Source organism: Rhinichthys klamathensis, unplaced genomic scaffold, assembly GCF_029890125.1.
Source record: "Rhinichthys klamathensis goyatoka isolate OS25496 unplaced genomic scaffold, OSU_Roscu_1.1 h1tg000040l_1, whole genome shotgun sequence".
Taxonomy (NCBI): domain Eukaryota; kingdom Metazoa; phylum Chordata; class Actinopteri; order Cypriniformes; family Leuciscidae; genus Rhinichthys; species Rhinichthys klamathensis.
In genome coordinates this window covers 10419800-10435324 of record NW_026606587.1, presented here as the reverse complement: position 1 = coordinate 10435324, position 15525 = coordinate 10419800, and the positions used below count along the sequence as shown (strand labels likewise).

At 41.6% G+C, this 15525-nt stretch overlaps 2 protein-coding genes across 2 annotated transcripts; one reads left to right on the top strand and one right to left on the bottom strand.

Annotated features, from left to right (window-relative positions):
- Positions 1-223: 223 nt before the first annotated feature.
- fam110a (family with sequence similarity 110 member A) lies at positions 224-7881 on the top strand. Its single transcript, XM_056246833.1, has 3 exons — positions 224-407; positions 539-588; positions 6234-7881. The coding sequence occupies exon 3, from the start codon at positions 6352-6354 to the stop codon at positions 7627-7629; it is 1278 nt and encodes a 425-aa protein (XP_056102808.1). The 5' UTR covers positions 224-407; positions 539-588; positions 6234-6351; the 3' UTR covers positions 7630-7881.
- A 5367-nt stretch (positions 7882-13248) lies between these two features.
- On the bottom strand, positions 13249-15225 carry LOC130081782 (basic salivary proline-rich protein 1-like). Its single transcript, XM_056246485.1, has 3 exons — positions 13939-15225; positions 13568-13735; positions 13249-13374 (listed from the first exon to the last, which is right to left on the bottom strand). The coding sequence occupies exons 1-3, from the start codon at positions 15223-15225 to the stop codon at positions 13249-13251; spliced, it is 1581 nt and encodes a 526-aa protein (XP_056102460.1).
- Between the last annotated feature and the right edge of the window lie 300 nt (positions 15226-15525).

Below are 15525 nucleotides of genomic sequence, written 5' to 3'. Positions count from 1 at the left end.
TCACGCAGCTTCGAACTATCTCTTCTCTATTAATAGAACAACGCTCGGAGATCACAGACAAAAAGTGCCATGAGAGAATTGTTTCAAGGAAAAGGTTGGTCCTTTCCTTTTGTGATCAGGTGACCCTGAGGGCATATCTGGCACATACTTCCTGGTGTGGGAATGAGTTTCTGATTGGATAGGACAAGAAAAAGGGCAGGAGGAACGTTTGGGGAGAGAATCAAACCGGTCTGGCAAGTTTTACTTTTTCCTTAACTCAAACACACGCGTGCACCATCTGCCCTGCTTGCTTTCTGCTCTCTGACACACACTAAAGACATTGCTGACTGCATTCTGACTCTGTCCTGACTCAAACTTTACAATTAAAGAGGAAACCATTGCTGTTGAGTTTAGTGAGGCAACCACAGGTATGTGTTTTTGGTTGTGTATTGTCTATGTATGTGTCAATGCTATCTATACCTTTAAACAATGAGGCTATACACTTTACCGCTTCACTTTGTTATTTGTGTGATTCTAATTCCCTGTAACTGTTGTTTAGACATAATCCTGGATCATGTAGAGACATGCCGTATCGTGTCCCTGGAATCCGTAAGTGAAATCTTGTTCCATTTATTTATGTTGATCTTGTTTTTTCTTGCCTTGAGGGATTGTTTTCATATTTACTTTATCTTGACTTCTAACCAGTTGTTGTGTGTAAAACTGGAAGACATATAGGGAGAGTGTGGTCAGAAAGATTGACTGATTGATGGGAGAGCAAAGAGGATGGGAATAATGTTAGAGATTGTAAAAGACAGGAAATGATATAGAGCATGCAGTGCACTTTAACCTTAGGTGGAGCACTGGCTGTTATGTTAAAGGAATGATAAACGTTTAGTCAATGAGCTGGTGAAAGTATTTTCAGTTCATTGATAAAAGCTGCTGTCTGTCACAAACTGCTGTCATTTATTAACAAAATTGAGGGGAAAAAATCCAGTCTGAAACAAAAAGTCCCTTGAGTTAACCAGTGACTTCAGTGTCACATTCCTAGTGGGCATGTAAGTATCACAATCTTGGATGAATGTTTTCATATCAGTCAGGATGGTTTGCTAAATGGAGTCACACTGAAATGGGTCTTTAGCGTGATTTACAGTTATTTAAGGAAGTATTCAATTAAAAAATCAATTAAGTGAATGTTAGTTTCATCAATATTCTAGAAGAAAGTGGAAGTCTTTTAGCCACTGCTAATGGAGTCTGAGAATGGCTTCATAATGGTTTCAACTCATACTGGAACATACATCAGCCGCCTAAAGAGCTCATTAGTTTTGTTTGCTAAAGCTAGTATCACCATTACTATTGCTTCATATACTTTGGGTTAGGGATTTGATCAAACCCCAAGTATTTAATTTGGAAGCATAACTCACCCTGCATTGTTTGTTCTTCGACCATGAATGACAACTTTAATAGTGCTATTATTTTTCTAAGCAATTAAACTCATTTTGCATGTGATAAAACTGGTGGGGGAAAATCCCATAGACTTATTTAAGCAAGTACTGGAGCCATATGTAGAGACCAGAATTTCATATATTACTTTTCAACACATCAGGCCAAACGGTTACTGCCACTGAGTCATGGCGTCTATTCTGATCTGGGCTTGTTGACACTGTTGGGTTTTTTCGATTGTTGTGCTGCAAAATGAGGATTTTATCATAAGTTACTAATGCCTGGTACACATTGTATGATTTTGGGCTGTCCGAGATGAAAGATGACCAATCGTGGTGATTTCTGTGGTCACGGCTCATACACGGTCCTACGTCATACAGTGAGAGAGGTTTAAAGACAGCCATTGTCACGCTCTTGCCAAAATTAGCCTGTGATAATTTTCTGACAGTGTCAGAAATTCAGTATGATCATCTCACAGTGTGTTTGCTGCTACCACCTACGTCTACTGACTAGCCAATAAAAATGCAACAAGAAATGACGTATTGATCAACACGACATGGTGCTAAAACTTAAAGGGTTAGTTCACCCAAAAATGAAAATTCTGTCAGTAATTACTCTCCCTCATGTTGTTCCAACCCCGTAAGACTTTCGTTCATCTTCGGAACACAAATTAAGATATTTTTGATTAAATCTGAGAGCTGGATCACTCCTCCATAGGCTTCTAAGGGATCGAAACTGGCCGGCCCAAAAGTTATGAAAGACATCGTTAAAATAGTCCGAGTGACTACAGTGGCTCAATCTGAAGTTTATCAAGCGACGAGAATACTTTTTGTGTGCAAAACAAACAAAAATAACGACTTTATTCAACTATTCATTTCCTTCTCTGTGGGCCTTGAGATTTCACGTAGTGAAACTGCGCAAAGCTTCTAGGTTGAACGTCACACGTAGGCTCACTATTGGCCGACGCTGGTCATGTGTGTGATGCGTGTGACGTACAACCTAGAAGCTTTGCGTAATTTCACTACGTGAACTCACTCGAGACCCACAGGGAAGGAAATGAATAGTCGAATAAAGTCGTTATTTTTGTTTGTTTTGCGCACAAAAAGTATTCTCGTCGCTTGATAAACTTAAGATTGAGCCACTGTAGTCACACGGACTATTTTAACGATGTCTTTCATAACTTTTGGGCCGGCCAGTTTCGATCCCTTAAGCCTAGTTCACACTACATGATTTTAAGCCCGATTTGCAAATCGTTGAGCTCGCCGACAGGTCAGGGTGTTATCGCAGGGGATTAGCGGGCGTTGAACGCTCGCCAATCTGTTAGTATGAAAGAGCCAACAACGCATCAAAGACGCTCGCAGACGCGTCGCCGAGCCCAGAAAAATATCTAGCATGCTAGATATCCAGAGCTGTCGCACGACTCAAGCTCACGTGATGTCATGAGCTACAGCCAATCAGAGCAAGGCATGTTCGTGTGTTGTGTTCTTCTTCGTCTTCTTCGCTGGGTATTAGCGCGCGTGCTGTTTCGCGTCATTTCCGGTTCGTTTTATCGCGTGATTTTTCGAGACAAAACGTGGTTTGTAGACAAGATAGAATCGTAGGGTGACAGAGTTGTTGTCAACTCGTGTAGTGCGTTACCTCCTGTTGCGGATCAATCACGTTGTGTCGTGTGGTGTGAATAGCTCAACAACTTGAATACTCCTGATTTCACAGAGAGCAAGTCATGTAGTGTGAACCGCACAGTTCAGCCCGACGTTTTAAAATCATGTAGTGTGCACTAGGCTTTAAGAAGCCTATGGAGGAGTGATCCAGCTCTCAGATTTAATCAAAAATATCTTAATTTGTGTTCCGAAGATGAACGAAAGTCTTACGGGGTTGGAACAACATGAGGGTGAGTAATTACTGACAGAATTTTCATTTTTGGGTGAATTAACCCTTTAAAACTACTTGCCTCAAGCTTCATTTGCAAAATTGACATGCCAAGTTGGCCTCTTTTCCCTCGCCATGATGACCGCATCCATATTCTTCTCTTTCGCTTCATCCTCTCTTTTTTTTTTTACAGCGCACATAAAAAAAACACAATTGCCAAAGTGCAATCATGGTGCGTTCACGTGCTATGGAAAATATGATATTTTCCACTTGTGAACTGGTATTTACCAGTGTGTTGCGTTCAAGTGTTTTTGTTGTCGTAATGTGGTAAAAAGATGGAGATCCAGACCTGTTATTTAGCTAAAACTATTTTAGATTGCTTAAGTCATCTGCTACAGCAAGAAAATGATTTATCAAAACTCAAACAGTAAATAATATGCTGTATATTTTCTAGATCATGAATAGTACATATTTTTACCATTCACAACTCTTGCGTTGCTCTCCGCCATTTTGAAAAGGTCAAAGGTAATCTCATCTCGGCAACTCGTGCATCAAAATATTCTACGAGTTGCCCAGTGGAAAATACCACATGAGGGGGTGTTCATGTGCATTTTCCATGTCGGCTTTTGGTATTTACCATAATTACCATAGCACGTGCACGCACCATTAATCTTGCTCTATTTGTTTACACGAGCGCATGCTGATGACGTTTTATTCTTCTATACTAATTTGCGTCGTAGCTTACGATTCAATAGGTGTCATCATCGTACAGACTACATACATGTTGTACAGTGTGATTTGTAATGATCTTATAGGACTGCCGAAATCGTAGTCTGTATAGCAGGTATAAAACGGTTCAACTTGTACAGTTCTCTTATCCTAAAGTGAGCAATCCATGCTTAGGAAATCTGTGGGAGAGTTTATATCATACCATACTGAATCATGTTCTAATGGAAATGCTACTGGTTCCGTTACTCATCAGAACCGCTTGGCCTGATGGTGGAAAAGCACTTGCGTATCTGGTTGTTGTGAGGTGTCGAATTAGGGCTGCGTGATTCAGAGAAAATATATAATTTCTATTTTGTTTGTAGAAAATGTTTGCTGTGCTTTGTTTGTAGGCTGCACAATTTGGCCAAAATGTTATGATCATTTATCCATATGAATCCTTGTATATCATAGGGGTGGAACGGTACATGTATTCGTATTGAACCGAAACGGTACGGGCGTCACGGTTCGGTGCACGAATTTGCACGGAGAATACACGGTACAAATAAAAAATAAAATAAAAACCTCTTAAATAGCGATACATTTTGCTCTTGGTGTGACTGTGAACGCAGCAATGAACAGAGAGAGAGAGAGAGAGAGAGAGAGAGAGAGAGAGAGAGAGAGAGAGGAGAGAGAGAGAGAGAGAGAGAGAGAGAGAGAGAGAGAGAGAGAGGAGAGAGAGAGAGAGAGAGAGAGAGAGAGAGAGAGAGAGAGAGAGAGAGGAGAGAAGAGAGAGAGAGGGAGAGAGAGAGAGAGGAGAAGAGCTCGAACGAACAGTGTGTGAGAGAGAGAATCGCGCGATCGAACAGTGTGTGAGAGAGAGAATCGCGCGAGTCGAACAGTGTGTGAGAGAGAGAATCGCGCGATCGAACAGGTGTGTGAGAGAGAGAATCGCGCGATCGAACAGTGTGTGAGAGAGAGAATCGCGCGATCGAACAGTGTGTGAGAGAGAGAATCGCGCGATCGAACAGTGTGTGAGAGAGAGAATCGCGCGATCGAACAGTGTGTGAGAGAGAGAATCGCGCGATCGAACAGTGTGTGAGAGAGAGAATCGCGCGAATCGAACAGTGTGTGTGTGTGAGAGAGGCACGGGCGATCGAACAGTGGAAACATAAAAACATACTCCGTCATTTTTTTTCATACAGGACATCATTAAAACGGCAAATCGTTTACTTATATTTGTGTACACTCGCAATAAAACACAACATTGTGCTTTTGTCACACTCTAAACTCATGTCAAACTGTAACCTACAACTGTTAACAAAAGTTTTTAATGGTAGTATTATTTTATACGGAAATCAATTATTTATCATTCAGATGAGAATAAACTTAGGGTTAATTAAAATGAAGGAAAACAAATATATTGATCTGAAATTGCAAATTAATTTTAAATTCATTCAGGTACAATTACCAAACATATCATGGTCTTTTCGTCTTTTTAATAATTTTATTAATAAACTAATTATATAAAACTACTGTCGGTGCACTACAAATAAACTGGTTCTATGCCTTTTATTAATAAAACGTATATAAAAAATACAAGGCTTAAGACATTTATAAAAAAAAGCCTTCTGCATTTTTGTTTTGCTATTAACTCCATTGTACCGAAATCGTATCGAACCGTGATGTCTGAACCGAGGTATGAACCGAACCGTGACTTCTGTGTACCGTTCCACCCCTAGTATATCAATATGACTCTTTACTCCGTTTAAATTGAGATTACTCTCAGCAGCCATTACACTTCATATATAGCACACCTTTAAACTAAGGTTTTAAAAACTTAGTGTACACTACCTTCTCTGGGCTTACAGTGAGTGAGTGAGTGTATATTACTGTGTGTGTATATTAGCAATGTTAATTGTTTGCTATTGTGCTCTGAGGAAACAGTGCTGCATGATGTCAGACTTAACACACTGAATAGAGACTTGGGGGTGGGTTTGGGCCAGTAAGAAACCACCCAAACAATGCTCTGGTAACCAACCCACAATGCCCTAGAATTGTGGTTGTTGACTTATGCAGTCAAGCACCACTCCCATTATCCCCGGCAAATGTACTTCTACTTTATGAAATCATTACAATGTTGTTAAAAGTGTGTGTGCATAGAACAGTAGGCTGTCTAGTATGATGTCTAGCCATACTTTGCAATTGTCTGTTTGTCATAATCATTTCTGTTCCCCCAGGTATCCAAAGTGTTAATGTGGAAGTATACTGGCAATAAGTCCATTCATCTACTTCAAAGCAAACCAGTGCAGGAAATAAGAAACCATATAAAACCGCTGAAGTTTTTAATTTCAAAGGATGTCAAATGACGCCGTACAGCCCTCTCCACGGAGAATAATAAAGCTGGCTGCAACTCCTGGCACACCAAGTCGCAACCCAGAGCTCAGTTGTCCAGTCAAATCATCCCCAGGGATACGCAAACCAAGTGCGGTGGAACGTTTGGAAGCAGACAAGGCCAAGTACGTCAAGACTCAACAGGTGGCTTTGAAAAAGCAGCACCCAGTCACTTGTTCCTCCAACAACAACCAGAGTGGACAAGCTGCTCAACAGCCATCGAGGAAGATCCCTGTAAAACCCACCAAGTCCGAAACGCCACCCCTTAACCTGGAACATCTTTGCAAACTGATCGATGGAGTCGGCGATACCACCGTTCCGGTCATTTCTACACAAACCAACAGCACTGGGAAAGATCAAGATGCTACAGACACATGCAAGGCCAACTCTCCAACAAAAAGTCAGTTGGAAGAACCTTCTGTCGGGTCAACTTCAAGTCAAGGAAAAGCTGTAGTAGAAGCCTCTGGGGTTAACGGATGTCCTACCATGACGGTGCGGAGAGTCGATGTCAGACCGCAGTTACCTCAAATGAGGATGGTCGGTAGACCACAGCTACAGAACCGCTCACAGGTCCAACTGTCCACGTCGCAGGTCCCGATAAAACTTCTGCGCTTGCTTAGACCATACACACAGCAAAATCAGCAACCAATTGATTTCAAAAGGCTCTACAATGTCACAAACGTCAACCGAGGACCTATTAAACCACCAAACTGTGCTGCACAAACCTCACCTTCTTCTAAATCCCCATCTGGCCCTCTCCCCATAAAACCAAACACAGAACCATTATCGTGTACCTCTCCGACCCAAAATACTCCAACCTCCGTTGATTCGTTCCTAGCCAAAAATGACATCCAGTCCCCACCATCGCCAGCCATCACTCGGCTCTCCTCAACAAGCTCCAGGAAGCGTCCTTCACTGACGCGCTCAAAATCTGATGTCAGCGACTGCTTTTCACGAGCCGGGGTAGAGCTCGAGCGCTTCTTTAATTACTGTGGCCTTGACCCATTGGATTTAGAGGAGCTGGGAACACCAGGTTCTGACATTGTGTCCGTTTCACGTCTTCGTAGCGCCAGTGCCCCAGCATCCGAGCATACAGCTGAGGGTGAAGACGAGGAAGAAGAAGCAGCAAAAGATGAACGTCCTGTTTATGGCGTTTCCGTCATTGAAAGAAATGCTCGAGTGATCAAGTGGCTTTATGGAATGCGCCAGGCCAAAGAGAGTCCTAAAGTGGCCAATATGTAACAGGCAACAAGGGACTAACAACCACAATTAAGACTGAAATCAAACATGATGTACAAAGTGCTTACTGTGCTTTTCCCATTCAGTATTTTGTCTGTTATATACTTTAGAGTTGTCTATAGTTGAATCTACTGTGTTTGTGTGTCATTTATATTAATTTAAGCTTGGTGGTCATTAGCATGACTGTAGCCACATGTGTTCTCAAATACTGACCATGCTTTCATAGGGTAAACGCCAATAAACCTTTAAGCACAATGTGTTTTTTTGCATTGTCTATTTCAACAATGATAGGCTGTGCCTGACAGGCTGAATCAAATGACGGGGTTTTGGCAGAGATATCCAAAACTGATGCATGCAAAAGGTATTTGTGTCATCCAAAAATATTTTCTAAGTGGACCAAATATTTTTTTATATTTTAATAACTTGTATTTTGTGTCATTTGATCATAAAAAAAATATGTGAATTTAATTGTTTGTCACTGTGTTAAAACTCATTGGTTTACTCGGTCACCTCAGATCTTTATTATAAGATAGGAGGAAAACTTTGCTTTGGTACACAACATTTTGTACACTAAGGGCCAGATTTACTAACGGCTTGCAACAGTGCAAACCCTCTTTTGGCGTTAAAAAACTACTGTCAGGATTTACTAAAGACACGCAGTTAAAAAATTTGCGCTGAAAGGGATGGACAGGGTTATTTTTGCAGCTGACCTTATTGCATATGCATTTGTACGATTTCCCTGTTTCCCTTTCAGACGCAAAATTCATGGGTGGAGAGTATTTAAATGAATCATGCAAGGTGATTCACTAAGGTCTGTGCTAGTCAATTTACTGGTATTTTCGCCATGATTTAATGCCCAAAAAAGCAGGTTTTAACCCATTTTGCACCTGTGCTGTCAGTAGATCACCCGCACCCTTTTATCAGCGGCTCTGCTAGTTTGCGACCTTATGCTAATTTGCGCTGCTCTAAAGGTACAAAATTTTCGTATGCGTTTTTTCATATTCGTGATTCGGTGGCTCTGAACTGTCAAAACACCATTCAAACTGCTTGCTACTGATGCGAAAAACGCAGAAAATCGAACCGGATCCAAAAAAATTTATGACGGACGAAAGTTTCGAAGGCAGTGTGCAAGCGTGATTGACATAACGTGAGGTCGTATTTATTTTTTAACGTGCGAAAATTTCGAACGTGAATTTCAGACTCGGTGTGCGAGGGCCTTTAGGGGCTGTTTACACGACACCGTTTTCAACTAAAAACATAAAACGTTTTATGCGTTTTGGCCGTTCATTCAGGTGCCCATAAAATGCAAATTTATGAAAATGGGCAAGAGAGCCAGTTTTTCAAAACGGTCTGTGTAAACAACAAAAACACGAATCTCTGAAAACGATGACATCATGCCCACGTATTACGTGTTGAATCTATAGTGTTTCATCGCCATCTAATGGCTGGCAGCAGAATACAGAGTTTTTAGTCGTTTTCACAGATCCAGATTTTTACAAAGGTGACGTCTGCACCTCTATGGTCTGCACGTGGAAAACACAAGGGGAAAATGTTTTAAGCATATCGCTGTCGTGTAAACGTACCCTTAGTAGATTGCGTTGGTCGTTATGGTAATGCTAATTTTTCCTGTTTAGTAAATCTGGCCCTAAATGTGATGGTACACAACATACTCCAAATATGGAATCCTGGACAAGTGAGCAGATTTGATCTGTTAAGGGGTTTGTCATCAAATGGCAGTCCAAAAACCAGTGTCGTATTGTACTGACAAATAGACTGTTTTAGCAAACTTATCTTAAAGATTGAGATCTGTATGACTAAAAAGAATAAAAATGAATTTACCCATGAGCAGTTTTGTATTGTCATTGTATCCTATTTAACAGTTTGGGCTGTAAAAAACAAATGCAGATGTTTAAACTTGGGTGGTGTCAAAACTAGTGTTTCCTCTGGAATAAAAATAGCATTTAAAAGTATTTGAAGGTCACAACATTTTTCTATTATATTTTCACTTGATCATCATTTCCTGTTATTATAGCCAGGAAAACTAGGGGTGGGGTGTAGTTACTTTTTTGGACCATAGTTTTGACCTTACTATATTTCCATCAAAGTTCTAGAAAAACATGAACCTTTTTTTGTGCCGAACCTGTGCATCTCTTAATAGTTTGTGGATGGCAAAAGCACCATTGAGGACAGTCTGCCACAACGTGATGAAAACGGATCTCAGTAACTCTCCAGTTACAGGGTCACTCTTTCTTACCAATGAAACTGGGAAGCTTTGGTTTGCAAGGCCAGATTCACAACCTGTGGACCTGACTAGCTAAATTACTTTATAGCTTGACAAAAGTTTCAAATTAACTTCTCTAACACTGAATAAAACTAATTCACAGTAGTCAGTCCAACCTAAATCTCTCCATGTGATGCATACAATAATGTGTGCCAGCCATTTTGCAGTGTTGTTCAAATTCTAAACCATTTCATTCCCTATATAGTGCACTCTTTTACACCCGTAATGCACTCTTATGGTGTACAACTGCTATGAAATTATAATTTAGTTAAATTATTAGGGCCCAAGCCTTGAAAAGGCGAAGGCCCTATTGTTTTCCTTAGGAAAATGATTATTTTACTACCTTTTTGGCACTTTTGTGGCACTTAACGTACTCGAAAACTCTTGAAACTTTGCACACGGATCAGAACCCGCGGCCATCAGGGCCGGGCTGAAGTTGGTACCCGGGCGTGGCAGGGTGGCTCGACAGCGCCCCCTGGAACGGGGTCCAAAAACTTGGTCCATAAATCAAACATGCTTGCATGTAATAATATGAAACTCGGTACACTTATAGATCTCCTCGAGCCAAACAACTTTCATGCTCTAAGTTTTACGCCAGCCCAACAGGAAGTCGTCAATTTAGGGTTGTTTGGAAAACGCATGCAATGGAATTTAAAGTACTCCTCCTAGAGATTTCAAACAAATCCCACGAAACTCGGTCAGCGTGAAGTCAAGACATAGAGGACGAAAAATTGCCGTGGTGAGGAAACAAAATTATGGCGAGAAACGTGAAACAGGAAGTGTGTTATAACTTCTTCATACATTAACTGATCTTGATGAAACTTCAGCAGTGTGTTCATTGTAAGAGGCCGATTACATGGATGTGACTATTGTGAGTCAAAGTTATGGCGCCACCAACTGGCAGCAGAAAGTGTATCACTTTCAAAATGCTTTGAAATCACCCTCTTATTTTTACCCGATTTGCTTCAAACTTTATGTGTATAATGTAAACACACGCCAGATGTAGACCTGTGAAGGATTATTGATATCTTAGATACTGGCAACGCATCAAACTTTAATATTCTTGTTTGATGCTTTTGAGACTCTTAGCATGCATGAAATTGCATGAAACTCGACAGACACATTACATTTATTAGCTAGTAGACGTGAAAAGTTTCCGAAACGGGCGTGGTGAGGGCTTAGTAGTGCCACCTTTAGTCAAAAGTGGGGGGGTTCGTTTTATCTACAGTAACAAAACTCAGAACGTATATTGTACTCCTCAAGCCGGACAACTTTCTAATTTAGAATCATTAGCTCCGACCAACAGAAAGTCAGATATTTTGGGTTGAATGTGGTCATTCTCTCTCTGAGCCTACGTCTCTGTGTCTGTGCCTGTCTGTGTGTGTTTGTAGGGGGAGGGGGAGTGGGGCTAGATTAACCATTATTATCAATATAAGTTTTTTTAAAAATGGGATGAGATCCATTTTTATATACTTAAAAGTTGTCTTTTTGTCTCGGACTGAAACAATTTATGATTTAATTTAATCAAATCTACCAATATCTTACACTAATCTTTTTTTTTTACTCTCAGTCTCCACAAATAACATGTACCTAACAAATGAAAGTTGATTATGAAAACTGGACTGAAAATATCTTTTTCAAAAACTTCGATGTTCAACAACTCTGTAAAAGAAGTCCTTATGTGCCTGACAGCGTCTCTTATTACAGTGTGCTGTTCCCGTGGGAGGATCCATGGACTAGTGTCACTCTTCTTAGGAATAGGCACTAGTGAAACCAGCAGAGTGAGTATAAATTCAGTTATGATTTAAGACTAAAAACAACAGACCACCAAAAATCAGGCCGAAAGCAGAGATGGACAAAGTACACAACTTCCTTACTTGAGTAGTCAAATCTTACTCCGTTACAAATAAAAGTTGTAAAGACTGATTTTTGCTTAAGTAAAGAAGTACTTGTTTTTAAAAGTTTGTAAATATCAAAAGTAAAAAGTAAATGCACATTTTTATATAACATGTTAATTCATGTGTTGTCCTGGATATATAAACAAAAACACAGTTTATATACACTCACCGGCCACTTTATTAGGTACCCCATGCTAGTAACGGGTTGGACCCCCTTTTGCCTTCAGAACTGCCTCAATTCTTCGTGGCATAGATTCAACAAGGTGCTGGAAGCATTCCTCAGGGAGTTTGGTCCATATTGACATGATGGCATCACACAGTTGCCGCAGATTTGTCGGCTGCACATCCATGATGCGAATCTCCCGTTCCACCACATCCCAAAGATGCTCTATTGGGTTGAGATCTGGTGACTGTGGAGGCCATTTTAGTACAGTGAACTCATTGTCATGTTCAAGAAACCAATTTGAAATGATTAGAGCTTTGTGACATGGTGGAAGTAGCCATCAGAGGATGGGTACATGGTGGCCATAAAGGGATGGACATGGTCAGAAATAATGCTCAGGTAGGCCGTGGCATTTAAACGATGCCCAATTGGCACTAAGGGGCCTAAAGTGTGCCAGGAAAACATCCCCCACACCATTACACCACCACCACCAGCCTGCACAGTGGTAACAAGGCATGATGGTTCCATGTTCTCATTCTGTTTACGCCAAATTCTGACTCTAACATCTGAATGTCTCAACAGAAATCGAGACTCATCAGACCAGGCAACATTTTTCCAGTCTTCAACTGTTCAATTTTGGTGAGCTCTTGCAAATTGTAGCCTCTTTTTCCTATTTGTAGTGGAGATGAGTGGTACCCGGTGGAGTCTTCTGCTGTTGTAGCCCATCCGCCTCAAGGTTGTGCGTGTTGTGGCTTCACAAATGCTTTGCTGCATACCTCGGTTGTAACGAGTGGTTATTTCAGTCACTGTTGCCCTTCTATCAGCTCGAACCAGTCTGGCCATTCTCCTCTGACCTCTGGCATCAACAAGGCATTTCCGCCCACAGAACTGCCGCTCACTGGATTTTTTTTCTTTTTCGGACCATTCTCTGTAAACCCTAGAGATGGTTGTGCGTGAAAATCCCAGTAGATTAGCAGTTTCTGAAATACTCAGACCAGCCCTTCTGGCACCAACAATCATGCCACGTTCAAAGTCACTCAAATCAACTTTCTTCCCCATACTGATGCTCGGTTTGAACTGCAGGAGATTGTCTTGACCATGTCTACATGCCTAAATGCACTGAGTTGCCACCATGTGATTGGCTGCTTAGAAATTAAGTGTTAACGAGCAGTTGGACAGGTGTACCTAATAAAGTGGCCGGTGAGTGTATATTTTTTTATTATGCAAAATGTGCCAAAACAATATATATATATATTAAACATTTAAAACATTACAAAAATTTATGAATATGCTGCATAAATATAGCACAATTTCTTAAAGCTGCCTGGTTCTAACTCCTGGTCTTTGACTTTGATTGCCAAGCGGGGCATTTTTTGTGGAGGTGACTGGTCCACACCTGCATTGTCCTGTTGAAGGAACACACATATCATGTCACACTGACCAGATTTAATGAGTGATTCTTAGAGAAAATCATAATACATGTGTATTTCTACAATGTCAATGTGAGGGTTCTATAAACTGAAAAGAATATGATACTAGTCATGTATTAAATTATTAAAGTGTTTACATTTTTAAATCTGAAAAAAGGAGGGAACTTACCAATGCTCTCTTCCGGTTCATCTGGGACCTGGGAGGAATGCTGCTCTGATCCAGGTGTGAAGTCTTTATCCGATCCGGGCTCCTCGGTTTAGTATTCAGCTGCACCTTCTTGTTAATATCCACACAGATTTTATTTTTTGGAGGTGGCTGACACACACCTACATTGCCCTGTTGAAGAAACAAATATAATCATGTTGGGCAGTTTAATGAGTGCTTGTTAGACTAAATCTAAACATATCTTTCTAAAGTTTAAAAATAATATATGAAAAGATTTGAATAGAGGACCTAGAAAACATAGAAACATATTTGAAGTCAATGTTTTTTTGTTTGTTTTTGAATAAATCTGAAAATGATGATGGAATGAGACTTACAGAAGCTCCCTTTGGGATATTCTGCTCCCTCTGCTTCTGCCTCTGCTTTTTAGGGATCTTGAGGCTTTCTCCCAGTTTGGGGGAATCTGAAGGTACAAGTGATCCCTGTGTGGTCCCCGAATGCACAAGCATACCTTTTGGGATCCTTGGGGCCATATCTTCTCCCTTCGGAGCCCCAGAGGGCACTACCGCTTCCTGTGGATTCGCTTGAGAAGACGCTTGAGGCCTCCTCTGCAGCAGCTCCCCTCTCAGAGGCTTTGGGGCAGGCACAGATGGTCTCTGTAGAGACTTGAGCACAGGTGCTCCCTGTGGAGACCCAGAGGGCACAGGTGTTTTCTGTGGGGACCCAAGAGCCACTGGTGCTTCCTCTGTCTTTTTCTGCCTCCACTTTCTCTGCTGATGCAGCTGCTCCTGCTTAAGAGGATCAGGGAAATTTAGATTTCGCCAATCTTGAGACTGGGGCACAGGTGGTCCTAGTGGAGACCCAGAGGGCACAGGTGTTTTCTGTGGGGACCCAAGAGCCACTGGTGCTTCCTGTGTCTTTTTCTGCCTCCACTTTCTCTGCTGATGCAGCTGCTCCTGCTTAAGAGGCTCAGAGAAATTTAGATTTCGCCAATCTTGAGACTGGGGCACAGGTGGTCCTAGTGGAGACCCAGAGGGCACAGGTGCTTTCTCTGGGGGCTCAACAGCCACTGGTGCTTCCTCTGTCTTTTTCTGCCTCCACTTTCTCTGCTGATGCAGCCGCTCCTGCTTAAGAGGATCAGATAAATTTAGATTTCGCCAATCTTGAGACTGGGGCACAGGTGGTCCTAGTGGAGATGCTATGGGCAGAGGTGCTTTCTGTGGGGGCTCAACAGCCACTGGTGCTTCCTCTGTCTTTTTCTCCCTCCACTTTCTCTGCTGATGCAGCCGCTCCTGCTTAAGAGGCTCAGAGAAATTTAGATTTCGCCAATCTTGAGACTTGGGCACAGGTGGTCCTAGTGGAGACCCAGTGGGCGCAGGTGCTTTCTGTGGGGACCCAACAGGCACAGGTGATTCCTGTTGGGACCTGGTGGGCACAGGAGCTCCCTGTGTCTTGTTTTGGCTCCACTGCTTCGTCGACTTCAGGGATATGGGGCGTGGAGGCCAGGTGAAGTCGCAATACTCTGGCTCCTCAGAGATGGGACTTGAAACCTCCATAATAGCCCACCACTCCCCTGCAGCAAGGGCCATGGTGAGCTCATCTGAGAGTTCAGGACCTAAGGACTGCTCTGCACTCTCAGTAAAACCGATAGGAAAGCTTGCCATACTCAGATTGATTTTGGATATGATGATATCTAAAGAACTGAACAATACTGACTTTCTGCAATCTCTATCTGTAAAACACTGTGAAAGACAGAGAAATGGAAGAGATGAGTTGAGCAAACACATACAAACCTGGAAGCTGATTGTCTTATCAAATTACTTGAAAAAATTAATTTTCTACAGTGTATGCCCATGGCTGTCAATCAGAAGAGGCAAGGGAGTCCAGTCCAAAAGCCTCCTTCAAATCTATTCAAAATTAACAATTAAGCTTCATTAATTGATAAATTATCAATTTAACTACTA